This window comes from Ictidomys tridecemlineatus, chromosome 12, assembly GCF_052094955.1.
Source record: "Ictidomys tridecemlineatus isolate mIctTri1 chromosome 12, mIctTri1.hap1, whole genome shotgun sequence".
NCBI lineage: Eukaryota > Metazoa > Chordata > Mammalia > Rodentia > Sciuridae > Ictidomys > Ictidomys tridecemlineatus.
Genome location: NC_135488.1, coordinates 13,955,459 through 13,982,606, shown reverse-complemented (window position 1 = coordinate 13,982,606; position 27,148 = coordinate 13,955,459). Strand labels below are relative to the sequence as shown.

The 27,148-nt window shown below is 45.6% G+C and overlaps 1 protein-coding gene and 2 long non-coding RNA genes across 3 annotated transcripts in view; 2 read left to right on the top strand and 1 right to left on the bottom strand.

The window, feature by feature from the left end:
• The first annotated feature begins 3,723 nt into the window (after window positions 1-3,723).
• Window positions 3,724-6,799, top strand: LOC144369056 (uncharacterized). Its single transcript, XR_013428487.1, has 2 exons — window positions 3,724-4,069; window positions 6,523-6,799. It is a non-coding gene; the product is annotated as an uncharacterized LOC144369056 (long non-coding RNA).
• Window positions 6,800-6,876: 77 nt separating this feature from the next.
• On the bottom strand, window positions 6,877-10,148 carry LOC144369055 (uncharacterized). The gene is made up of 3 exons (XR_013428486.1): window positions 9,723-10,148; window positions 8,906-9,090; window positions 6,877-7,785 (listed from the first exon to the last, which is right to left on the bottom strand). It is a non-coding gene; the product is annotated as an uncharacterized LOC144369055 (long non-coding RNA).
• LOC144369054 (acyl-coenzyme A oxidase-like protein) overlaps window positions 8,723-27,148 on the top strand; it is a 250,112-nt gene continuing 231,686 nt past the window's right edge. The window contains exon 1 of the mRNA XM_078028126.1: window positions 8,723-8,979. Within this exon, the coding sequence (XP_077884252.1) occupies window positions 8,855-8,979 (125 nt within the window). The 5' untranslated portion in view covers window positions 8,723-8,854. The remainder of the gene's footprint in view (window positions 8,980-27,148) is intronic.

Sequence of the window (27,148 nt, the reverse complement as noted above, 5' to 3'; positions counted from 1 at the left end):
TATGCACATGCGTAGGTTTAGCCATTGAATTTCCCAGGCATCAAACAACTTACGCCAGCTGTTCATTACCAATATTACAGATTCCTTCGTGGTAGCAAAGCTGAGCTTTCTACCCACTGCTTGCCTTTTGGGGAGAGTTAAATGAGTGGAAAGGCAAAGAAGAACCCAGACTCCAAAGGAATCTCCTGAGGTTGAGTGGTACAGGACAGTGATGGCAGTGGTACAGGACAGGTCCACTCTGAAGCTCCTTTGGCACTTTCCTGCATCTCTAGCTTGAACCAGGTGCAGCTGGCTCAAGACAAGCACAGCTGCACATGCCAGGCACATGCCATCTCTGCCTCCCTGTCAACAACACTGCCCTCATGCCTGGGCCACATGCCTCACTCAGGGGAAAGCCCCTCTCTATTCTTCAGGGGCAGTGCTGCTGTGACTGTTCTCCCATCCACTCTGAGAGCTGGGCTGGGTCCATCACAGGGTCCCTGCATCCGGCCTCTGCTGGATGGCAAGAACAAAGTCAAAGCTCTTCATCTGTCACGAGGAGTCTGTCTCTACCACCTTGCCTCTCTCTCCAAGAATCCATGCGGTACCTGGGATGGATTATGTCCCCTCTTCCACCCTGGAAGCATCATGCTTGAGGGACCCTCACTTCAATTTTTAAGATAGGAAAGCAGAACTTTAGGGAGTTTAAGTGTCTTGACTCCAGCCATAGCCATGAACTGTGAATGTAGGCAGCCTCCTCAGGAGCTCCCTTAACTCAGATCTAGTGGGGCCTGGACACACATCCTTTTGAAAGCCTCTGCTTGATTTTCTTTGGGCTGGGTCTGCTATCTCCCCAGCAAAATCAACCAGTTCCTCAGCCTCATGTCTTGGAGTAGAGTCCATGGTTCTCCCAGGGGCATTCTCTATCTCTTCAGTGGAGCAAGTTCCCTCTTGGGGAAAAAGGGCCCTTTAACTTGCCTGGTGTGGCAAATGGCTCACTCTGACCACAATATGGTCATAGGACATACTGTGTGCTCTGATACCATTCTACCCAGATGGGGGGAGGTGTTGGTGATATGGTTTCAGGGGTTGGCTGCGATGCTTCCTGTATTTCCCAGCTGTTCTTGTAGCATCACACCCCTGTGTGTGGTGGGGGGGGGCTGCTGCCATTGACAGTTCAGATACCCAAAATAGTTGTCTCCCCAACCCATGCTACACTGCTCAGATGTGCCTACAGGATCTTCAGTGGCTTCATTGCCTCCTGGCCTTGGAACACTCTTGTCTGAAGGACTCCAGACCTTCCTAGGTGGAGGGACTAAAATCTACCTAAAAAATCAGCTGCACAGAAATGCCGAGAGGAGACATGACAAGATGGAGTCAGCACTGTGCAGGGCACCTACGTCAGGTCTGGGGCCAATGAGTAGTTCAGTTTGATTGTCTGCTTTCGTATCCCCTCCTGCTGCCTCCTGTAAGTGCTGGTGAGACTCTTCCTCCTGGGCTCCCTTGCTCTTGTTCTTTTGTTATTTGGGGTGTAGTTCTTTCTGGAATTCTCTCTCATTTTTTAAAAAAGTTTTTATGTAATCTTATTTGCCTTATTGCTTATGTAAGGGTGCTAAAGTAGGACAGGAGTTGCAACATGGAGAGAGACAGATTTTGTAAGCTTTGAAAAGTGTTTGAGGCCAGGGGCTGGGGCTGGGGCTAGTGGTAGAGCGCTTGCCTAGCACAAGTGAGGCCCTGGGTTCATCCTCAGCACCACATAAAGATAAATAAATAAAATAAAGGTATTGTGTCCATCTACAACTACAAAAAAGTACTTTAAAAAAAGTGTTTGTATCTTTTATTTGGATTAAAACTTGATATAACATTTGCCCCTGTTCCATCACTTGGCCATCATTAAGTCAACAAATCTCCCGAGAACCTAACACCCAGATTTCTTTATGACTTTTCTGTTTTGTTTTTAAATTAAAAAGCTCTTTTGGGAGGGACTTATTTTGTGTTTTCTCAGTTTTCTGGACCTTTCTGTTCCAAAGGAGATCTGTGGCAGCCTTTCCCAAGGAGACCCTCCTATAAATCCATTTGACTGACTTCAAGAAGCTGACTAAATTATTTAGCACCGAATCAGTTTTCCTGGAGTGTCCAGCATTATCTAAAGGACCAAGTTTCTATCCTGATTCATACATATTTTCAATGATACTTATAGGTTTTTTTTCTTTGAGAAAATTATACTGGAACCATGGGCAGTTTCCCCAAATGTTTTCTTTCTAGATGCATTAAGAGTTGTGAATGCAGTCTACCAAGATTTGCAACCATATACCTCGACCATGGTACCATTGAACTGTCAGATTAAAATGGCAGGAGGGAAGCTTCCTATCCTCTTGGTGACCATGGGGTGGGGTGCAGGTGAGAAACAGGGAGGCTACGGGTACCTGCCCTTTCATTTTCTAGGTGTCCTGGAATAAAAATAAATAAATAAATAAAGATTTGTGTCCATTTACAACTAAAAATATTTTTTAAAAATTCTCTTTCCTTTTCCTTATGCCCATTTTGTTGTTGTTGAAATACTTGACCATTTGCTATGCATTTTTAGCTTTTAGCTAAGTTCATCTTTATGGGATCTCTTAACATGTCTTTTTTTCCCTTGTATTTCTTAATATATATATATATATATATATATATATATATATATATATATTTGTAGTTGGACATAATCTCTTTATTTTATCTATTTGTTCTTATGTGGTGCTGAGGATTGAACCCAGGGCCTCTCACATGCTAGGTGAGTGCTCTACTGCTGAGCTACAACACTGGTCCCTCCCTTGTATTTCTGATATATCATTTGCCTGACCTAGAGGCTTGATTAGATTTGTGTTCAACTTTTTTCCCCTCAGAAAAGTTAAATAGGTGGAGTCCTGTGCTTCCCATTGTGTCACCACAGGAGCCAGAGTGTCTGGTTGTGTCATGGCTAGGGAGCTTGGTGTTAGCAGTTTAATATGACTGTTACCACATACTTGCCAACCTGTCATTAGCCAGTGTTAGTAGCCCTGATGACCACTACCTATCCACCTCCATCATCTCCTGGAAATTGCCAGATAATGATTTCAAAAGTTTTATTCTTTCACACTTATTTACTGAAATATATTCATAAAATATACATCACATATTCCAGGTGAGAATTGTGACAGATGGGAAAGGGCTGCTCTGCTGTGTCAGAATGATCTGGTTGACCCAGGTCTCTGGCCTCATGTTTCCCTGGGCTGAGGAATTTTGCAAGCTATTTTCAATTTCGTGTGTGTGTGAGTGTGTGAGTGTGTGTGTGTGTGTGTGTGTGTGTGTGTGTGATTTAAATCCTTTCTTAAGCTGCTTATGTTTTTCTTGTTGCTCAAATTGGGCATTTTGGCTGGTGAAGGACTCTTGTGTCCCTTTGACAAAACTTCCAGAATGACATCCTTGCTTTATGGCACTGCAGAGACACTGAAGTTTCATCTCAGACATTCCTGCCTTGCCCTGGAATCAGCCTTTCTCCAGGAGCTCTGGTTCCCCTAGTAGGGAATGGCATTTAGAGATCTGAATCTGGGTGCTGGGTGCTCACTGCTGTGGGGTAGGTATTGCTTCTGGATTTTTTTCATGAGCAGAAGTAGCTCATGCAAGTCAGTGAAAAATAAACAGTGAAGTCATACTATTTCCAACTCAAATTAAAGATAAATCCAGAACTGGCTGGACTTTCTCTGTGGAGTCAGGACCAGAACCATCACAGTTCACAGCCTAATTGTTTCCAAGAACGGAGTGCTTGGGAACCCTTGATGCTAGCCTGCCTGCTGGGAACTTTAAGGAGCAAAGCATGTATTCCCAGCAGGAGGCCACTTGTGCCTGTGGGCCTCATGGAGGCCAGAGTGAGTCCATCAGAGTCCACTTGTGGGAAGGCTCTCATCCTGGGGAGAAGAAGAGGCTGTTGTATCAGGGGTGATCTCATAATGAAGCCATGGCTGTTTGGAGGCGAGCTCATTCCTGAGGACAACATGGTGGCTGTTTCAGGAATCTGTCCCTTCCCTCTCCCGGAATTCCTGTCTAGCACTTGGCATAAGTGAGAACAGTAAGTAAAAGGCTTACTTACATAAAAACACTGGGGAAGACCAGTTTTCCCATTGCAAATGTTGTCCCTTGTGATGACATGAAGGAAAGCTGTGTTTCCTGGTTCTTTTCCCCACCCAGTACCTTCTATCCCAGCCCAGGGCTGCATGTGGGGTGGGGAGGTGCAGAGGTGCTCATGATCTATAGGAAAAGCCTCTCAAGGTTCCTGGAGAAGAAGGATGGAAGGGTTTGGTCAGGGGCTAAGCTCTGCATAGGCAGGAGCCAGGTAAATCTGAGTAGTAAAATACCTTTACTAGAACCCCAGAAGTACTCTAGCTGGGCAGTACTGGGAATTAGGCAGACATTACGATATCCACATTTTTCTCTCTTCAAACCTCAGTGCAGTGGCCAGATGACCCATAAGATGCCACACTCTCATCTGAAAAGAAGGTCTAGTTGGACAAGCCCCAGGGGTTGGAACTCTTAACATTTTTTTAGTTGTAGTTGGACACAATATCTTTATTTATTTATTTTTATGTGGTGCTGATGATCAAACCTAGCACTCTCACATGGTAGGCGAGTGCTATACCACTGAGCCACAACCCCAGCCCCCAACTCTTAACATTTTATGGCTCCATGACCTCTACAAATCATACTGAAGTGCCCCTGGAAACAGGCTGCTTCTGACCACAGAACCCTGAGTCCTAAAGGTAGTGTGTAGTGTTTGTGCCCTAAGCCTCCATAAGAGCAGCATCCAGAACGTTTACTGAGGCCCCTCAGGTTAGAGCAGTGTGACATAGGGCATGACTTTGAGTTGCATGAGCCCTGGATAGGGTGCTTGGGAGGCCACCAAGAGCTGTGTGCCCTTGGGCAAGTCAGTCAGCACTCCTGGTCGTTCATCTATGGGTGCAGCTTAAAAGAAACCTGCCCACCAGATCCACATCAAGACCCACTTAGCTGCTACATGAAGGCTCCTCTGTAAATGCCCAGCTGAGGGCCCTGCCTTGCCTCAGGGCCCAGAAGCACCAAAGAGCAAAGCCCAAGGCAACATTATGGCCTTGGGCTTGTACTATCAGGCAGCCCCTATGGATATCATCCAGATATCAGCCTCTGTGGAGGAGTCCATCCTCAGCACAAGCCCACTGACTTCCTTTGTTCCCGGGGTTCTTACTTCCACCTTTCTCCCCAGGTATTCCCCAGCATTTTTCATGGAGGATCTCGGAGCCTGGCCAAGGGAAGCAGGCCCATCTGCCTGTTGTCCTTTGACCGCTCTTATGCTACTGACCGCCTAGAAGGAGAATTATTAGCAGAATGCTTTTTTGGATATTGCTGTGTAGAGCAGCTGGGTGGGTGGTGGAGTGGGCAACACTTCCCACCAGACTTACCAGCCATAGCAGGGTAGCCATGTCCTCATATAGTTGCTTGGGACACTCCTCTCCTCCAGCAGCTGGCTGATCAGTGCAGTACCCGACCCACACTGAGTCAATCAAAGTCAAATTATCACAATTGGAGATGAGGAAGAAACGAAAGTATTTCTGATGTCGAAAGCTGAGGAATGTGGGGCTGGGAAACTGTGAGCCTCTATTATCTATCTGCTGGGGACTTAGGTCTCCCCAGAGACCAGCCTGATTTAGGGGAGGGGGGACAAGAGAGGGAGAGAGATCCAGAGACAGAGAGTGAGACTGATAGAGTTGAGGCTCCTGGTCTCAGTGTGACCTTCTGACCTTCCCCAAGTATGATGTCCAAGTTTTTCTGGAGTTTTATGAGCCAATATATTTCCATCTTGCTGAAGAGAATTCAAATTGCTTTATAACTGAGAAAGTTCTGGTTAATATGTTAGTTTAGAGAAGCCATATTTGATTTTTCCTCTCTCTCCATATACACTTGTGTACAAATGTGCATCCCCCCACTCACTTTTCTTCTGACTCCTTTAGAGAAATTTACCCTGTTACCCCTTAACACTTCAATTTGCTCCTAAAAACAATAACATTCATTTAAAGACCCATAGTACAATGATCAAAATCAGAAACCAACACTGGCTCAGTGATATTATGTAATCCATCTTGTTTAAATTTCACCAATTGTTCTAACAGTGTAGGACTCCACTATGCAGCAGGGTTGAGAATCAGAGTCTGAGCCAATGTCTCAGCCCTGGCTACCCAATAGAATCACTGGGGATGAAGAAGAACTTTTAAAAAAATTCAGATGTCTAGGACCTATCTCTAGAAATTAGATATACTGGTTGGGGTATATGGGTTTTGCCACTTACTGAGCATTTAAAAAAAAATTGCAGGCTACTCTGATGCATGGTTGATGCAGAAACAAACCCAAGTTCTAAGCCAATTATGGTTTTTTTTCTTCCCTTGTTGGTCAGTGATTAATTTGAGGTGGGTAATCTAGGTTGAATAGTGTTACCGAAAAAAGTTAACGTCAACGTGGAATTTCAGAATGTGGCCTAAAAATTTGGAAATACAGTTTTACAGATGTGATTAACTTGAAGTTGGACTGGTGTACATCTTAGAAGAAGGAGACTTAAAGACACACAGACCGCAGGGACGAGGGCCTGTAAAGATGGAGAGAGAGATCAGAGAGATGAGCTAACGCCAAGGAATGGCCAAGATTGCCAGGAGCCACCAGAATCTGGGCAGAGGTGAGAAGGTTCTTCCCTGGAATCAAAGCACTGCTGACACTTTCTTTTCAGACTTCTGGCCTCCATGTCCGTGAGAGAATAGATTTCTGCCTTTTACCGCAACTGGTTTGTGCTCATTTGTATGGCAACCCTACAAAACTAACCCAGTGGCCATGGGAACTAGATAAGCCAAGGCAACCTGAGGGTTTCTACTGAATCATTTATTTGACCACTTTTACTTGCTATTATTATTACAAAACATTCACAGGACAGGTGGTAGTCTTAGGACACACTGATTCTTCTAGTATCTTCTGGATAGGCCAGAATAAGCTTCTTGCTTCGGGGTGCCCTTTATCAGCTAGTGGGGGATCTGACCCATTCTCTTGTACTTTGATGTAGCAGCCTGTGATCCTTTAGATGGGGGTTTCTCAGATAGACAGGGCCTGGGAGTGAAGAGGTGGCTTGCTGGGCATCCCTGAAGTCCATCAACAAGGGTTGATGTCAGACATTTGATTCTATTCTTACCACAGGGGCAAGTGTGTAGAGTTTGAGAGTCTTAAGGTGTTTTTTTTTTAATATTTTTTAGTTGTAGATGGACACAATACCTTTATTTACTTCTCTTTATATGGTGCTGAGGATCCAACCCAGGGCCTCACACATGCTAGGCAGCTCTATCCTTGAACTCACAACCCCAGCCCCAGGGTCTTGAGTTTTAATTGGTCTTTATTGCCACAAATATGCTTCTGAGGTTTAATCTTTGTTGCTAGTAGTTGGGAAACAGTTGCCTCTTCCAATCCTGAAAATCCCTGCACTTTCCATTCCTGCTTGCAAACTGACGATGTCTCTTCTAAGCTGGTGACAAAGCTTATAATGCCTTGTCAGACACAGCCAATGGCAATATTCACCTTGTGCTTTCAGTGTCTCCTGGAGCCATGAGCTCTTTAGCCATGAGTGGTGACAGTTTTGTTAAATGTCAAATATAATATGAAGCTCCTTCCATCCCAGGTTCAAAGCCAGTGTTTTGGAACCTGGTAATGTGTTGGTTTATATGGCAAAAGTGATGTTGCTGGTCTTAAGGACGTTGAGACAGGAAGGCTATCTTGGATTACCTGGGTGGGACCAATGTAAATGGGTCCTTATCAGAGGGAGGCAGGAAGATCAGAGTCAAAAGAAGATGGACCATGCAGGCAAAGGTTGAAGTGATGCATATTAAAGACAAGAAGGGTCCTGGAGCCAAGAATGCAGACAGCCTCTAGAAGCAGGAGAAGACATGGAAACTGATTTCCCTGTGAAGCTCCCAGAGGGTGACCAGCCCTGCTAACACCTTGATTTGAATAGCCTTGGAAGACCCATTTTGAACTTCTGGCCTCCAGAACTGCCAGAGAATATACTTGTGTTGTCTGAAGGAAATTGGTTTGTGGTAATTTGTTAAAGCAGCCAAAGCAAACTCATACAGATGGCATCCCCTAACCTAAGGACAGCAGACCACACCCACAGTGGTCATCTGGCCAGCAAACTAGTATTTAGAAGAAGGGGAACAGCTAATGTTTCCTGTGTATTTAAATGCAGAGTCAATAAAGCATATGAGAGTCAGAAGATAGGAAGGAACGTTTTCCACTTAAGTTAGAACTTATTTGTCACTGGCCATGACAACGACAGAAAGGGAGGTTTCTGGGAGAGGAGGTGAGCATTCCAGTTGCAGCCCCCAGCTCCTGGATGGTGGTCCTGTTGCCTTGGGTCCCCTCCTAATCATGGAAACATAATACCCGGCTGGTGGTGGCAAGGATTGGAGCCATGGTGCAGCTGAGCTGGGCCCAGAGCCATGGATCTTGGGAGCCATTCATTGGGGGAGATGGCTCAGACCAGCACCCCTCCTAAGACTCACATATTGTTTCTTGTGACCTACAAACCTGGAGGGACAACTGACCAGCCCAGCACAAGGGGATAGAGAGCAATGCAGGAGCACCTAGGAAAGTTCTTTGTTTTGCACCCAAGGAGGGGCTCCGCGCAGGGCAATGAGGGGAGGGAGGGAGCAGTCGTCGGGTATGCGGGTGAGCAGCGGGAGGACAAGTGCACGGGCGGAGAGGGGCATGGTGAGGTGAGACGCAGAGGGCGTGCCCTCCAGTTCCCACACCCGGGAGCTCCTAGGAAGCCCAGAGCCAGACGCCAGCGGGCGGGATGGAGCCGGCACAGGACCTGGGACTCTGGGACTCCTCTCTGCACCGCTACCTGGATGGCGAGTTCTGGAGCCTCAAGAACGAGCTGCGCAGGCTTCTGGGCGGCTGCCCGCTCTTCCGGCACAGGTACTGCCCGTGATCGCAGCCCCTGTGATCGCAGCCCCTGTCAGCGCCGTGTCCCCTCAGTCCCCAGGGCGTCCCAGTGGGAAGTTCCGCGCGAGGGCGCGTGAAGTGTGCCTGTGAGGAGAGACAGACCTGATCGTCACCTCTGCAGATGAGGGGCTTCCCTTCCCCAAGTGTCAGGGAAGAGTGGGGGCGAAAGGTGGGCGCCGCGTGCCACAGCGCTCCGCTGAGTGGAGGGAAGGATTGGCCTAAAGGATTCTAAACCTGCTTCTGAGTCCCCACCCCGCGTGTCCTACCCCTGGTGAGCACAAGGGGTAAGAAAAGGAGATGGTGTGGGCCGCAGGGATGGACTGACCCTGCCAGGGCATGCCTTGGGTCAAGGGCTGAGGACTCCCAGTGTCCCCTGGAGTACTGTGTGCAGAGTGGGCAGCTGGACAGCAGCAGGTGTACTCTGGTTTTAAGGTTAGGTTCTACAATGTCATTTGATGCCATCACAGCCCCGAGAGGTGGGCAGGAAGTTTGGTGCAATTCATTTTGGGTGGAGAAAATGGCTCAGTTACTGGCAAGTTCTGGTCTGGACCAGAACTCTGCACTGCCTCCTGTGGGCTCTATTTTCTCCTGAGTCCTATGGGGCAGGGGGCTGGCTCCTTTCAGGGGTCTCAATTATCCTGGCCTCTTGATGATTTGTTCTGATGTATGCAAAGCCCCCCCCACCCCACCCCCCCTTCCATCCCCAAAAAGCATACTTAAGCTCTGCTTGACCTCTGCTCTGGGCTCTGGGCCCTTCTCCCTTCCTGAGTGAGCCTTGAGCCTCAGTGCGCTGAATTAGGATCCTCTTCAATAAACTCCCTCCTGCCCATTGCACGAAGCTGGTCTCTTGTGGTCTCTTTCTCCAACGATTCACCGGATCCTTACATTAGAAAGTGCTGGGCTGAGAGGGAAGGAGATGGCTTCAGTACAAGTCAACATGTCCCTGGAGAGGAATATGTGTTCCTGCATGAGGGTCACCCAGAAGGAAGGTGGGAGTTTCAGGGAGTTGAAAGTGGGAGGTGTGGGGTGAGTATGTCCTTGAGGGTCTCCCCACACATAGTTTTTTTTTTTTTTTCAGAGTCGAAATTAGAAGTTTATTAAAGGACAGCAGAAAAGACTTCTCCCTGAGGAAGAAGGGGACCCCAGAGGTGGAATCCATGGAAGTGCAGTTGTTTCCCCTTTTTATAGTTTTGGTGATGGAATGTAGGTGGGAAGGGTTAGGACACAGGTGGGCCAAATGGGCAGGAAGGACTTTTGGGATGGGCTTATCACTTCTCTGGGATGGGCTATCTCCAAATCTGTTGGGGGCTGTTCATTAACGTTTCTTTGAGGTGGACTTTGGCCTAGGGCCTTTCTGGGACTTCATTAACATTCCATGAGTTGTCCTGTTTTCCCTGAGTCATTCTCAGCATGGCCTCCATTTTAGATTTCACTCCGTATTAGACCCAATTTACCTAACTACACTGACTACCTAACTTTAAATCTGGCTTCATTCCCCCCTCTAATTTGGGAACTCCTTACTGCTGTAAGGAAGGGGGGCGAAGAAGATCTTTCTGGCTTCTTCAGGCTGAAAAGGGACGATGTGTTGGGCAAGCAGTTTGGAGTCCCCTTTAAAAATCGGGTCTATCGAGTGGTCCATGATAGGCTGGAGGGCCATTTGAGTGATGGGTGGTCTATAAGAGAAACAAGAATTCATTAGTACTGGAACCATATTGATGTAGCAATAAATCCCATAGCACAGGAATATGCCAATGAGTATGATGGCAAAGACAAAGACTAACAATGTTTACCACCAGGAAGTACCAAGAACCAGGAGCTAAGATATTGTTTCCATGACAAGGTTGCTGAGGACATGGCTTCTATCTGAGCATGTAAATCTTTAAGGATATTTGTCACATTGCCAGAAATGTCAGGGATGTAAACACAACATTTAACTTTTAGGGTTACAGATGTCCTTCCCTTAAGGTACAGTTTAATAATTTAATATCATCTGATCTTGCAAAATCCTTTTACTAGTATGACCTGTGTCTAATAGAGAAATCTTTAATTCTGTTACTTAGGGCTGGATAACCATACTAGCAAACATTAAGCCTACCTGTGTTGGTTAGAAATAAAGACCTTAAGCTAAAAACTACTCTGGCAGTTCCTTTTGATAATTATCAGGCATTCCTGTCTGAGAATCTCTTTTGTAGCCTCCAGTTTACTTATTTATGGAAGTTACATTTAACTATTATTATTAAAATGTACAGGAACAGCTGTGTTTTGGCTTTGACTGTCTTTGCTAAGTGTTTAAGATGAAGCAAGTCAAACTGACTTTTGTTTCCATCTATTGTTAACAGTCAGCTGAGTTACCCTGGGAGTCCTCGGGAACTTCACAGCAGCTTCTCAGTTCTGCTAGTGCCATTTGCACTAGGATGGGTCCAGGCCTTGCTTGACCATGTGGCTTCCCTCGGAAGCATCAGGGATGTCTCCCTTCTTTGATGACCCTCCTCTTCACAGCAAATGCACTGATTGGCTTTCTGTCCTCCACTGGTCTCATTAATCTCCCTGATCAGGAGGTTATGTGGCCTAGAGTTGCAGAGCTCTTTGGAGAAGTCCCCTATTTTCTGATTCAGACTGATTCAGAGGGCAAGAGCCAAATATTGGTTTTCTTGGCCCTTTTGATTTAACTTTAATTTTAAAACTTAATCTTAAACATCTAGCAAATAAGTTAACAGCCTTATATTAAGGGTACTGTGCTTTAGTACCTATCTCTCTATCCTGTAGGTGATGACTTATTATAACTTATTATCTTAAATTAACCCAGGTTGTGTGTTCTTAAATCAGTACCTCTGCAAAACATTAACAGGCAATCTTTAAGCCATTTATGAGAAAACTACAAAACAAAACTAACTAGGGTAAAAACATTTATCTGCCTTAGGTCTTGAAGGGGGAAGGGAGTATGTACTTTGATCAGCCCAAATTTTTCTCTTGATTCTTTTTCCTGAGTGAGTCCAAGATTTTTTCTCTTTATGGCAGATATCATAGCTAAGTCTACTTTACACTGTTGGCATAATTTAGGATTTTCCCTTAGAGCAAAGAAAATCTGAACATACAGCACCTCACACCATTTCCTTTTTTGTAAATTTTATCAAACTGTAAAATTGTATTAAAATTGATATTTTCCTCTGGTGGCCAGGTTTCTCCATCAGAGAGTTTGTATTGAGGCCAGGCCAAGAAAATGAGTCGCCTTTTCTTGAGCGTCGGAGGTTCAGATTTATCCCAATTTTTCAATACGCAGGCTAGTGGTCCACCTGGCATATTGGAGAGAGAGAAGCTCCCGTCTGAGTGAGAAGAAAACAGGATTCAGGCGCCCCCGCCTGAAGGGGGCTCAAGAGAAAGGAACCTTAAGAATCGTCTGAGAGTAGCCCAGACCAGAATTCCGCGGTTGTTCCAAACTCCTTCCTCCACCTCCACGCATCCGAGGCAGACCGGGATTCAGGACACTGTGTACTCACACCAATTGCTCTCCGGGCCCAGACAGAAAAGTTGGAAGCGGCTTTGGCAGAACCCAACATGCCTGCTCTGTATTGAACAGGTGATTGAGAGCTGCCTAGGCCGAGAAACCTCTCACCCAAGTCTTGAAGAGTGGCGGCTGCACTAGTTGCGTTTAAGTAGCCGTCGGGTGCCCACCTTACCCTCCAGAAAGAAAGAGAAAGATGCACCTCAAACAGACATGGGGTGCGTACACTTACCTTGGTGTAGAATCTCGGTCTGGGACCTCCAATATGTTACTGCTGTTGACCGGTGACGAGTCCTTGCTTCCCTGATGTTGAAGAATAACACCAAAGAAGCACGCCGAGGCAAGGTCAGAGTAGAAATTAGAAGTTTATTAAAGGACAGCAGAAAAGACTTCTCCCGGAGGAAGAAGGGGACCCAAGAGGTGGAATCCCCCCACACATAGATTTTAAAGTCATGGTTCTCAAAGTGCGTTGCTAGTTTCCACCGGGTACACAAGACCCTTTAAGAAGGTTCACCAAATTCAAAGTTATTTTTACATTTGTTACTGGCTTTTTTCAGATTCATTCTTTAACTATTGTACAGTGGCAGCTTCCAGAGACTACATGATGTATAGTTTTCCAGCAAATTAAACACAGGAGCAGAGACTGAGACCCCAACTGCCTCTGTTAAGACAGACATTAAAGGGAAATATATCTTATTTTTGTTTTGCTTTGGAAAATAGTTATTTTCAGACACACTTAATGGACCTATTGTTACTTACAAATGATTTAAATATTTGAAAAACTTTGTAATGATTTCGAAGCTCTTTGGGGACTAAATTTGAAGGGTGTGAAAGCCCTCTCTGCCTATCTGCTTCTACACTCCTTAATGTGTTCCTGGGCTATTGCCTCTTTGCCCTTTCAATTTAAATAACTGCAGTTTAAAATATGGGACAGAAGTCAAAGATCCAAGATACTGATTTTGGCCAAGTAGAAGGCACTTCCTAGTGACCTATACCACCTCAGTGCAGGGACCCAGAGAAAGCCAGCCCAGCATGCAGAGCCTGGTTGTTGAGCCTGTGTGACTACCACTGGCCACTGGGGGATCTCCCCCTCACTGGGCTTGGCTGCTGGGTTTGGCTCTGTGGTAGAGCACTTGCCTAACCTGCAGGAGACAGAGGGTTCCATTCCCCCGCACCTCAGAATGAGGAGAGTATCTGTCTTGATAGGTCGTCTTGAGCGTAGACGAGGAACTGTTGAGGAGACACACTGGCTGCATATGATAAGGGAAAAAAAGGAAAAAGGAAAAAGACATCTTTTACCTTAACAAACACTTTGCCATTCTTTCTATGTCTTGTTTACTTACTTCATGATTTCAGAGTTGTAGTAATAGCATAGACATTTCATATTCTTTTTTCCCCAAATGGTTAAAGATTCTGATATCTATTTGATATCAGAAAAACTTTGTCATGAAAGTTTGAAAGTTCACATTGTACCTCAGGTTCCTCTCCAGATTAGAAGATAGTGATCTTACCTCTGGATGTATTAACGTCCTGCTAATGTAAATGTCCACAGAAGGCCAGAAATAAACTGGACCACTCCCAAGACTAGGGAAGGCCTTCTGTGGTTAGTCCCCCCATGCCCCAACGGGCCTTTGAAGTTAAGAGGGTGTTGGGGTGTGGTGTGGCGGTGTGTATATAGTGGAAATCTTGAACAGGGTCAGCCACTCTCAGGACATGAGAGCCCAGGAAACAGTTTCCTTCCCAAAGAAAAGAGGTGGTGAAATTTCTTTTGCATACCTGCCCTCCTTCCTTCCAGCAAGGGTTTGTTCCTAGGTTCCTCCCAGAAACTCTGTGATCACAGCCCAGGCCCCCCTCTTGGGATTGTTCTCCCCTTTCTCAAAGATTAGCTTACCCTCAGTTTTTTTCTGTTAGCGTGTCCCCCAGACTCTGGGACTGTCCCAGCTTGCTGAGGGCCATCCTACCCTATAATGCATACAGTGAGAGTGTTCTATTTGCCCCAACAACAGGAGGATTTTGGATAACTTAAGGCTTGCTATGGATGTGGTTTCTCTCCCCATGGACTTATGTATTGGAAGCTCAGTTCCTAGCTGAGAGGTGGTGGGGTCTTAAAGAATACTTGAAAAACTTTGTTATGATTTTCAATGGGATAGATATCAATAGGTATAACACACCAACTAAAAGCTCTTTGGGGACCTAGTGGGCGGTCACAAGACTGGCCCCTTCCCATTCTCTGATTTCCTTCTTTCCATGGGATCTCTTCTCCCATTGTGACACCATCCACCATGAGATCTTCTCCAGACCTGAGCAGAAGCCCATGCCAGGCCTTGAGTTCCAGAACTATGAGCCAAATCTCTTTTCTTTTACAAAGTTCCCAGCTTCAGTGATTTCATTATAGTAACAGAAAATGGCCTGATACAATGCTCCCATCAGGATTTGTAGGGAATATGAAAGCCAACATCACAAGATTGGCTTTTTGAAACATTTTTTACCTTTTTTGTTGAACAGAAGTTCTCATAAGGCTGGTGAGTGGGCATGCTCGGGTATGGGCATGCTTGGGTACAGGCATGCTCATATATGGGAGTGGTACACATACCTCAGTGGAACAACTTAAAGAGCTCCTTTAATGTTTCCCTTCCCTGAGATCTTTCCATGCCCTTCCTCAAGATTCCCCTCCCCTTCTCCTGGCAGCTCCCTCTCCCCTTCTTTCTCCTCATTCCCTTCTCTTTCCTTCCCAAGAGCATTTGAACTTATCTTTTAACTTTTCCTGTTTAGTTTATTCCTTTAGTCTTATTTATCCATGCAAGTGTTTCATGAACACATTCTCACTATGAAGAGTCAAATAACAGGGAAAATTTGAAAGTTTCCTAAAATGTTCCCTCCTCCAACTCTTTTTTTTGTTGTTGTTCTTGTGGTGGTGGTAAAATACACATAACTTAAAATTTACCATCTTCACCATTTTTAAGGGCACAGTTCAGTGGCATTAAGTACATTCATAGTGCTGGGCAGCCATCACCACCATCTCCAGGACTTCCCAAATGGAAGCTCTGTACCATGAAACAAGGGCTTCCTGTTGCCTCTTTCCCAGCCCCTGGCAACTGTAATATTACTTTCTTTCTTTCTGAATCTGACCATTCTAGGTCCCTCCTCTCTAGGAATCATACAGAACTTGTCCATTTGTAGAAGGTTTGCTTTACTTTCCATAATGTCCTCAAGTTTCATCCATATTGTAGCATGTCAGAAATCCTCCCTCTTTGAGGCCAAATAATATTCCATTGTGTGTACATGTCTCATTTTGCTTGTGTGTTCATCTATTGGTAGATATTTGGTTCCCAAACCACTTCTAATCCATTTGCATATTTGTAGGAACTTTTTAACTTCTTTTTCTATAAGTTCTGATACACATGTGGACATTATTTTGTTATACTAAACAGGGTCTTACTATGTGTCCTTTCTTCATTGATGTAATGTGTGAACATACCTAATAAATTATACTGAGTTTGTAATGAAAATACCCTTCACCTGCCAGACCCCTCTCTATTTCATTTCCTTTCCTCTTGGGTAACCATTTTAATTCTTTCCTATTATTCCTATGTTCTTTAATTCCATATTCCTAAGTAATTGCTTGGATGGGCACTTTAAAAAATATTTTTGGTGCCAGGACTTGAACCCAGGGCCTCAAGTCTACTAAGCACATAGTCAACTATTAAGCTAAACCCCTGTGCCTGCCTCTTTTTGATTATAAACTGTGTTTCTGTCACAGAAAATGAAGATTTCTCACTATAACGTATTCTCTGAAGATCAGTGTACTGCTATTTTTACTTACATCATACCCAGACTTAGATTGTTATGACCATATAAATATTATTCCTAGCCAGGCCCTGGTACACCATGTTTCATTCCTTTCTGTCATAACTTTATCATTTCTTTCCCTGGAGATAGCCATCATGCCCTTTACCCATTTGCTTAGTTTTCTATACATGTCTCACTTACTGACCCCCACACTAGACACATCTGTCACAATTGCACTCCCCTCCGTGTGGTCAGACCTGTCAGGTAATCCCTGTCCTGCTCCTTCCAGCCCCCTGTGGACTCATGCATCCTGGAGCCCCCCTTCCATGGCCTTCCGTCTGGCCTGGCTGTTTCTGTGTCTTTCACATCGCCTTCCCAACTGCCTTTGCCTTTCCTCTGTTTCCCCAGGCTTTCTCTTTCCTAGTTACTCTTTGGGGAAGATTAGAGATGTCTACAGATTCTTTAACACTACTACTCTTGAGAGGTGTGATTTGTCCCTTCTTCTTGAATAGGTCACGTCTTTGCCAACAGAATGTAGCTAAAGTGAGAGTGCACCAGTTTCCAGGCTCAGATACCTCTCATTTCCTGTTTCTTGAGGCTGTCCCTGAGCCATCATGCTGTGAGGAAGCCCAAGCTGGTTCATCTCTCACTTCCTGTCTCTAGAGGTTGGCCCTGAGCTGCCACACTGTGAGGAAGCCTAAACTAGTCCTTGTAGACAGGACACATGAGAGAGGTAAAGAGATGCTAACATTCCCATCTGCTCCAACCCCTCTTATTTTCTGTTCAGGTTCCTCATAGGAAAAGTAGTAAACTAAAATAACAACTCATTGTTGTTTTAAGCCATTAAGCTTTAAGGTACATTCCTACACAGTCAAAAATAACCAGAACAACTCTCATCAATTAACTTAAGGAGAAAGGTATACCTAGGAATTATTATTTTTTTTGAGACTTTTGAGATTTTTATGTCTGAAAATGTTTACTATTCAATCAACTGAAAGTTTATCTGGGTATAGGATTCTAGTCTGGAAATAAAATTTCCTTCAGAATTTGAAAGGCATCATGCCATTGCTTTCTAGTATCCAAAATTACTATTAAAAAATCTGACTCCTGGTCTGTGACTTGTAACTATAAAATGCTTTTTTTCCTCTTCCTTCTGGAAGCTTCTTTTTAGCAATGGTGTTATGGAATTTCATGAGGAGATGGTTTGACCCCTCTTTCTCTCTTCATTGTGTTGAGCATGCTGTGGTAACTTTTAATAAGAAAACTCATGTTCCTGACCTGTCTACATTGTTCTCTTATCTAGGGCTACTTTTACTCAAAGGTTGGGACCCCTGGGCTTGTTCTCTAATTTTCTTAACTCCTCTTACTTATTGTCCATCTCTTTATCTTTCACTCTACTTCCTGGGAGATTTTCTCAACTGTATCTTCCAACTCCTCCTCCTCCTCCTCCTCTTCTTCCTCCTCCTCCTCCTCCTCCTCTTCCTCCTCCTCCTCCTCTTTCTTCTTATTCTTCTTCTTTCTTTTTTCCCTTAGTATTAGAGATTGAACTCAGGGGCACTCCACCACTGAGCCACATCCCCTACCCTATTTTGTACTTTATTTAGAGACAGGGTCTCACTGAATTGCTTAGCACCTTGTTGTTGCTGAGGCTGGCTTTGAACTCAGGATCCTCCTGCCTCGGTGTGTGGCACCATGCCTGGCTTCCAACTCTTATGTTTTAGTGTCTGCTATCATATTTTTAATTTTCAAAAGTGTTTTTAAAGCTCTTTGTTCCCCTTTTAAATAGCATCTATTCTTGTTTTCTGGTTATAAAGTATCTTTTTTTATTTTGAGAATAGTTGATGATAATGTTTTAAATTTGTTCTTTTTTTTTTTTAAAACACATGGCCATAGAATGTTCAATGCTAATTTTTGAGGTCTTCCCTCTTATTCTTCACTTTGCCTCTGGTTCCTTTGAGTTCCTTTTCCCTATTGTTGTTTTCCCCTCTTTTTTTTTGTTGGGGCTTTCATTGAATGTCTAGTCAACATTGAATATTTGTTCATGACTTGAGAAACATGAATAAAATGAATCCAATGCTGACTGCTGACCACAGACTTTCTTGACCCAGAGAAACCTCATTTGGTGGATCAGGATTAGTGCTTTCTTTTGGACAGGGCTAATTTCTCCAGAGGTGAATCCACTGGTCTCCTGAGAGACTGTGAGTAGATGACAAGGGACAAGCCCTAATCCTGGAGCCTGGGATCTTGGAGATGAGCAAGGGAAAGGATAGTGTGTAGGCTCCTCCATTCATGACTTCAGGCTGGTCAGAAAACCGTGCTCCTTTCTTGAGACACTGGGTTTCTTTTCTGGGCTGTGTGGGAAGCATCTACTCCATGCCTTTCTCTGGCTTGTAGATGGCCATCACCCTGTCCCCTACCCCTGTGTCTTCATGACATCTTCCTTTGTGCCTATGTGTTCTCACATCTCCCTTTCTAGAAGGATACAGTCACATTGAGTTGGGGCTCACCCTAATGAACTCACTTCAACTTGTTTACTTCTGTAAAGACTGTCTCCAGATCCAGTCATGTCCTGAGGGACCAGGGGCTCGGGCCTCACAGCATATGAACTTGGGGCATGGGACACACTCAAACCCATAACAGGTGGTAAGTATTGCAGACAAAGAACAAGAACTTGTGTGTGTGTGTGTGTGTGTGTGTGTGTGTGTGTGTGTGTCTGTCTGTCTGTCTGTCTGTCTGTTTGGGTAAAATGCAGTTTTATAAATTTAAGTAGAAACCCCTTACCTTTGACCTCAACTGGAAAGCCATTTCTTTAGAAATGCTGGATCCCCAGCCTAGTCCTGGCTGCCATCAAACAGGGTTTCAAAGAATGCCTGTTGAGTCAGTGAGTAGGGCTGGGGCCAGAAGGGATGCCTAAGGAGCCACCTCACACCAGCCTCACATAGATCCCTCTATAGATCTCCCTCTATGCTGCTGTGTGCAGTGCCCTGAAGCATGGTGAGGGCGTAGGGGGCTGGGGGTATTCCACGCTCTGCTACCAGGGGTAAGAAAGGAGGGCGCACAAGGATTCCTGAACACTTTCTTGTTAGTTCATTTCATGAGCCTGCAAAGGACAGTGTTTTTCCAGGTCCTTCTCAGACTCTGTGACTCCTGCCTGTGTATCAGAGATACATTGGCTTCTTCTCCTTCTCCTTCTCCTTCTTCTTCTTATTTTTGGTACCTGGGATTGACTCAGGGGCACTCGGCCACTGAGCCACATCCCCAGCCCTATTTTGTATTTTTTTTTTTTTTTTTTTTAGAGACAGGGTCTCACTGAGTTGCTTAGGGCCTGGCTAAGTTTCTGAGGCTGGCTTTGAACTCACCATCCTCCTACCTCTGCCTCCTGAGCCACTGGGATTACAGGTGTACACCACCACACCCTGCTTAGCTGGACTTTTGATCCTGGAAGGAAACAGTACAGGGGGTGGGGCGAGGAGAGGGTCTGAGGATTGGGAACAGCTGCTTCTGTCTTCTCTAGGGTGTATATCCATCCACTAAAATGATGATACATAGGTTAAAAAGAAGTCACACAAGAACAAAGCATGTTTTTGATATGGGAAATTCCATTTGGCTCTTCAAATATCTGGAAGCACCTCCTCCCTAGTCCAGGTACAAACAGTCACAGGACTGCTGTATGCTTTCTTCACCACGTGACTTACTGAAGAGCACTGCCAGCCTCTTATACCTCTACCTTCAACCTTAAAATAATTGCTTGCTAGAAAAAGTGTTGCTAACTATGCAAATAGACCATTTTCTTTGCCTCCCCTCCTCCTGGACCAGAAGTTCTAGGTCTGCTGGAGGAGGAGAAAGTCCCCACGCCCCTCAATGTCTTTGGACCTGATGTTCCTTAGTGGCAGAGCTCCTGGAAGGCCTTCTTACTCCATCCACTTCTAGAATGTGGGCATTGAGAAGGAAAGAAGACAGGTCATGGGGAAAGCTCCTAGTTTTCTTTTGTATCATATTGAAGCTTGGAGCTTCCCCATCCTCTCAGTAAGAATAACACATACAAAGATCCACTCAAAAAAATGGATTGGAATTCATGTGTAAGGCTTGAAATTGTAACTACTAGAAGAATGCAGGGAAAAGATTTCTTCATGTTGGTTTTTTAGTACAATCCCCAAAACACAGGCAGCAAACCCAAGAATAAACACTTGGAATTGCTTCAAACTAACTGTGAACCACACTCCTGGGAAGGGGGTTAGTACTGAAATTGTGTAAGAAACTCAAATAACTCAATTGTAAGAAAACAGACAACCCAGTTCAAGCAGAGACAAAGATCCTGACCAGGTATTTCTCAAAAGAAGACCCACAAATGGCAAGCAGTCTTGAAAATGTTGCTCAACTTCATTAAAAATCAGAGACATGCAAATTAAAACCATAATGAAATTTAATCTCACACCTGCTAGAAGGGCTATTGCAAAACAGACAAAAGTGTTGATTGAAATCTCTCCGCCACACGTTTGGTGGAATATAATGGCTGTGCAAACAGTATGGGGGTTTCTCAATACATTCAATATAGAACTACCAGCAATTTCACTTCTGGGCATATAGCCAAAGAAAATGAAATCAGTATGTTCCAGAAATATCTGCACTTCCACGTTCATTGCAACATTATTCATAATAGTCAAGATGTGGAATCAACGGAAGAGACATTGATGGATGAATGGATAAAGAAAATGTTTGTCTATTTACACACACACACATATACACTGAAATACTATTAAGCCTTTAAATAGAGGGAAATCTGTTGTTCATAATGACATGGCTGACCTTGGAGGACATCGATAATAAACAGGTACAAAAAGACAAATAGTTCATGATCTCACTTACAGTGGAATCTAAATAAAGTTAGCCTCATGGGAAGCAGAGAGCAGAGTGGTGTACCAATAGCTTGGGTGGTGGTGTGCTGAGAGCCATAGCCTAGTAGGAATGACGCATGGCATTTTTGGTTGAGAGGTGCCACCAGCAAGCTATTGAGATGATAATGGTTATGTTAAGATGTGTATTCAATTGGATATTAGACCCCTGCTGTCCACCTTCCTGGAGAGTTCCCCTTGGTTGGGGAAGTGTGAGAGGAGGGATTTCCAGAGGAGGAATTTCCAGTTGGTGTGGTGTATCCCAGGAGAAGGCCTCGTGCGTGGCATTCGCGGGAGTTTTGGAATTGGAAATAAAGTTTGAAAATAAAGTTTGGAAATAAAGCAGGAGCTTGAGTGGCTCATGATTTTGTGCCCAGCCAGACTGCGGCAGTTATGGGCCAAGGATTGGGGAGATGTTAATCAAAGGATACAAAAGCTCAGTTAGACTGCATAAATAGTTCAGGAAGTCTATTGTACAACAGAGGGACTATATTAAAGAATTATAGACCATATATAGTTTATTGTATACAGTTGTGTGTTGTTTACAATAAATTGCAAAAGGAGCAAATTTAAATGCTCTCACTATAAAAAAGTAATAAGTATGTGGGGAATGATGTGTTCATCAGCTCAATTTGGCCATTTCATAATGTGTACATAAATTAAAACATCCTATTGCATACCATAAATATATACCATTTTTTATGTGAATTAAAAAATGTATCAAGCATCTAGTCTGTGCCAGACATTCTTTTTAGGGTATTAACTGATTTGTTCTTCTGACACCTCTAAGAAGCTGGCCTTTTCCAGGTCTGCAGGTGAAGGAAGGGAGCCATACAGGTGAAGATGTTGCTGGAAGTTACGGCTTTTTGGGGTATTCAGTGGTCACTCCATGAGAACAGTCGTGCTCCAAATACCAGCAGGCCCACTGAGAAATGTGGGTGTGCCCAGCCTGTGTATGGGGAACCCGCAGATGACATACCAGCAGTAGGTTCTCAGGGAGATGGTCCCCTGCCTCCTCCCTCTGCCCCCTTCTCTCTGATTTCTGTTTTCCTTCTCTCTTTCTGGGAAGAGCTGAAACTCACGTAGAACATGACAACTATTTTAACGCGTGCAGTTGAGTGGCACTTAGTGTACTCACAGTGTCGTGCAACCATCACTTCTCGCTCATTCCAAAATAGTTTTATCACCCCAAGAAACGTCCTGTGACTGTAGATAGCCACTCTCTGTTCCTTATTCACTCTGCCCACAGGAGCTGCTCCTTCCTGTCTCTGGGGCTTTGTCTGTAAAAGGTCACAGTAGGGTTGTGATTGTGTCTGGCTTCTTTTCCTGGCATAATGTCTGTGAGGTCCATTTAGGGTAGAGGCCCTCCAACCGTCCCAACTGTGTCACATCAGTGCTTCCTTTCTTTTATGGTTGAATGATATTGCAGATAATTTCCTAACTTTAAAAACACACCTTTGTGTTTCTCCCCAAAGTCCTGCAATCCCGTCTGGTTTGTTCTGTCCCAGGTCACGTGGGGAGGGTCAGTGGGTCTGGGCCTTTTGGCTACCTGATCCCTACTATTTCTTCTAGTATATTCCTTCTTAAAAAACAGTCACAACAACTGTTCTGATTTATTTTCCCTGAATTTACTAATTTTCCATAAGTTACATTACGCCATGAGAGTCAAGGATTTGAAAACAGCCCAAGTTGAGGGTCAGGAGGGCTGCACGGGGACACTGGGGTGCCTCTGGGCCTCTGGGTCACTGGAATCCAAGGTTAATTCCAAGGGACGGAGGTAGGGCTGAAGGGCAAGTAAGAACTTGGTACCCTTCTCTTCAGGTCACCCAAGGCCCCTGTGTCCTCACCCAAGCTTGAGGAATTTCTCTCAGCTCTCTGCTCTCTGGGTGTCACCCTGAGAAGCCCCTCACCGGCTCTCCCTGGTGGCTTTGGCAGCAGCCACATCACCCCGTGGAGGATTCATTCTCCAAGTGCCCCTTTGTGGGCCTGCGAGGACGGGGGAGGTGAGCCCGTGGCGTGTGCTGGTGCTGTTGTGGCTTTCGGATGCCCAAGCTTTGGACTTTCCTCTTATGACTGTGAGCCACCAGTGAGTATGTGCGGTACCTGCCCCGAAGAGCTCTCAGTGTACTGTGAGAGTGGAATGGCTTCTGGTCACTCAACTGAGAGAGAATAATGTCCGTTGTTCTCTTAGTTGGGAGACGTGAGAGTGTTCTTTGAAACACGTGGAATGAGCACATAGCTAGAACACTGGACACCTTGGAAGGGCCCAGAAGGCCCAGGGGGTGACCGGGTGAGAGTCTAGTTCCTATGGGAGAGTGTGATCCTCTAGGGAGAAAACAGGTCAGGACAAGTCCTTTGTTCCTCTGAAGAACCAGGACTTTGAGGGGTGAGAAGGAAGTGTGGCCATTCTGTATGAATGTGATGTGAAAGTCCCCCTCTTTTCTCCCACCTGTTCTTCCTCTGCTCCCATCAGTGAGATCCAGCCAGCTGACCGGCCAGCACAAGGACACTTCCTGGCCTGCCACCAGGTATCCTCTTGATCCTGTTAGGGACTCTCTTCCACTGGATGAGTTTCTGAGGTGGAGGCTATGGGGCTGCAGGACTTCTCAGAGGCCGACCCTGCAGTAGAGAATGTTCCACCCCTAGGCCTTGCCTCCTCCACCCCCCCAGCCTGCAGCCAAAGCACCCTGGCAGGTGGGGAGGGAGGGAGGGGAGAGCCAGCTTGATCACTTGCCTGTGAAAGGCACTGCACCTTCATGGGGCTCTAGCCCAAGGCATGGAGGTGGGGGCATGATTTTAAAAATTTATTTATTAAAGATAGTGATAAAGGAGAATCATTGTGGTAAAAAAAAGAAACCCAGAGAGAGGACAGATGGCTGAGAGGTGGGATCTGCAGGACTTGATACATGTTTACTATAAAATTATTATAAATTATGTTCTGACTTAATGTGAAAACTCCCTTCAAGACAGTCCTAACCCTTTTCCTTCCCACGAGGCGAGGTGCTAGTTAACTCAGCATCCGTCTTCACGTCCGCCCCCTCCCAACATTCTAGGTTTTCATTTGGCCACTCGCCATTCTCTCACAGGTTGTACGATTTGAAAGGCAGCCAGTCATCTCACCTGCCTTGTCATAGGGAGCTCTGCCCACTGTCCCCCAGCCCAGAAGCCACAGTGAGCATGGCTACCCACTGGCCACAGGAGATGGTTTAAGAATAGTCATTTGACCTGATTTTGACCAATGAATTATGAGGAGAGGTTTTATGACTGCTCCTGGGAAAGGGGCTTCCTTGCTTATTGGAGAGATCTATCATTTGGGGCAGGGTGGAGTTTGAATGTGAAATTAGCTTTGGTGCCGCCATTCTGTCACCATGAGGGGAACCAGCTTTAGGAGGAAGTGACCCAGGGACACTTGGAAAACCAGCCTCTACCTCAGAGCAAAGCCTGTCCAAGGAAGGGACATCACCTTTGACTTGGAAAGACCCACAGAGCACTCCTAGGCACATTCCCACCCTGCTAAGTGGTTTATCTACAAATAATAGGAGAGATCTGCTGTGCCAGGTGTCCCTGACCCAGTCAGGCTAGGTGGAGACCCATAGTAACCCCCTAGCAGCCACCCATCAGCATGAGACAGGGAAATACCTTGGATGCCAGATGACCCTCCCAATAGTTTATGGTGGTTGATAACATGTTGGGAAACCATGTAGTTCAGCACGTACACCCCTCATGGCTTAAACCAATCAGTTCAAATAAACCTCCCTCTTATAGTAACCAAGCACCCCTACTCAACTTGTTCCCTCCAGTGAATGTGCTAATCATGTTTTAGAGTTGTTTTATGATTTTCCTGTGTTGTGTAATGATTTGCTAAGAGATGCTATGATGTATGTGAAGTCCCTGCCTTCCCCAAAGAGTGCATAAAACTGCTGCAAACCCTGGGCTTGGGGCCTCTCAGCGTCACCAGTTGCTGTGTGCGGGTGGAGGACCGAGCTAGCTCTCAATAAACACCTCTTTGCTGCTTACATCGATCTTGGTCTCTGGTGGTCTTTTGGGGGTCCTGAATTCGAACATAACACACTAAGTTTTGAGGACACCCTTGAGCCACAGACTCAAGCCTTCCCCGAAGCCTACCCCAAGTTTGGCCTCCCCAGTTATGTGAGGAAGCAAGTACCCTTGACAGTGAAGGTGACTATAAGGTGGTTTTCCTTTGCTTGCCCCCTACAGTGGCATAAGTCATGGCTCTTGGGGCAGAGTCAGAAATACAGCTCACTTTGGCTTCAGGTCTGGAGGCTGGAGGCCATCTGCTTTGGTGGCACTGTCAGGAATCCCCGGCTCTGGGATGCAGGCACCTGCCCAACAGCTCCACAGCCAGGCAGGAAGGGAGCGACCCTCTGGGTGTCCAGCCAGCTGGCTGATGCCTTTCATTGACGTGGTCACTGCAGACAACTGCAAGGACTGTGCACCCTGGAAGGAGTGGGGGTCACCAATCCGAACCTCGTGGTATCGGGAGAGGAAGGGGTGCCTGCTAAAGAAAACTGGAGTGCCATAACTCAGAGCAGGGACCAAGGATGCCAGACAGACCAATGCTTTCCCCCTCGTCTCCAGATCATTGTAGTCATTAAAATTATGTCACAGGAGAATCTGGGACATTTGCAATTCTGCCTTCACTAGAAAGTTGGGCCAGTTCTGCCACCTTCCCTTGCTGTGACTTTGATCTGAAGAGAGCCTGAAAGTTGTGAGAGTCACAGTGGAGTCCTTGTGTCAAACACAAAATGAGTAAAGGAAGCAGGCAGCTGAGAAGGGAGGGCCCTCGGCACACACACCTTTGAGGATAACTATTGCAAAGACCCCCGAAGGGCTTTTGCCCACATATGCCTGTTATAAAAACTTTTGCCAAGGACTTTCCAAACAGCAGCTTGCTGCACAAGTTGCAAGAACAGCTTGAGGAACAGGTAGCCAGATGCTCAAGAATGCTTGCCTGACACATGCCGCTAGGAGGGACTGTCCTCAACCCCTGTGATAAGCTCCTGTGGCAAGTGTCTTTGTTTCAAAATAAATTATGTAGCAACAATGCACTGTTTCTTTTTGCCTTTAAAAGCTCCCTCTTGTCTTAACCCACAATCCTCTGCTACTCCCAAATAAACTCAGTACACCTTAGACAGGCTCTCTCTGTTTGTATTTAGGTTGACAATGGCAATATATTTGCTCCTTTTGGTGGAGACTCTCTGACTGGTTTTAAAAAGAAAATTTTACCTGTTTAAGGGACCAGGGTCTTGGTAAAGAGACTAGAAGCCACTGACACCCATTCCTCAAGGATGGCTGCAATTGGGAGGGAGGTGAGACCATTTTCAGTTGACACTAGTCTAACCATGTTGAGATCATAAAACTCAGAGCTTCTCCTGGGTACCTGCTGTTCAGCCAGAGGAGGGCAACTGTCTGTCCCCTTCTCTCCCTGCTAGACAGGTGGGACTCTCCTGCACCTCCCCTCAGTGTGTCTTTTGTTGACTGCTACGTGGAGCTTTGCTCTGTTAAGCTCTCTTCAGGGCCTCTTCTTTGCATTCTTTTCATTATAGCATCAGACTGACAGCGTGTCCCCTCTTTCCTCTCTGCGCACCTGGGGTTTTGCAGTGCTTTCATTCCAGTCGTGGAGAAGGGTCCCGAACACGACGATGGCTGCAAGCAAATGGCGACTGCTTTGCCAGGCAGCGGAGAGAGATCAGCATCCCTTCCTAACAGTGCCTTTAGGGAACAGGTGCAAATCTGCATCCTGACACTGTCTGTGGACTTGGTGTGGCAGGCGTCACTGGAGAGACCCCAGGTCTCAGCTTGCTATCCCACTCCCTCCTGGGAGCCATGAGGGAATACTTGGCTTAACCTCTTTGTGGCCCTTCAGAGATCCCAGGCCATGACGTCCAGGTTGTAGCTGGCTCTTGAGGTGATTGCTGTGTCCATCTTCCTACCTCCC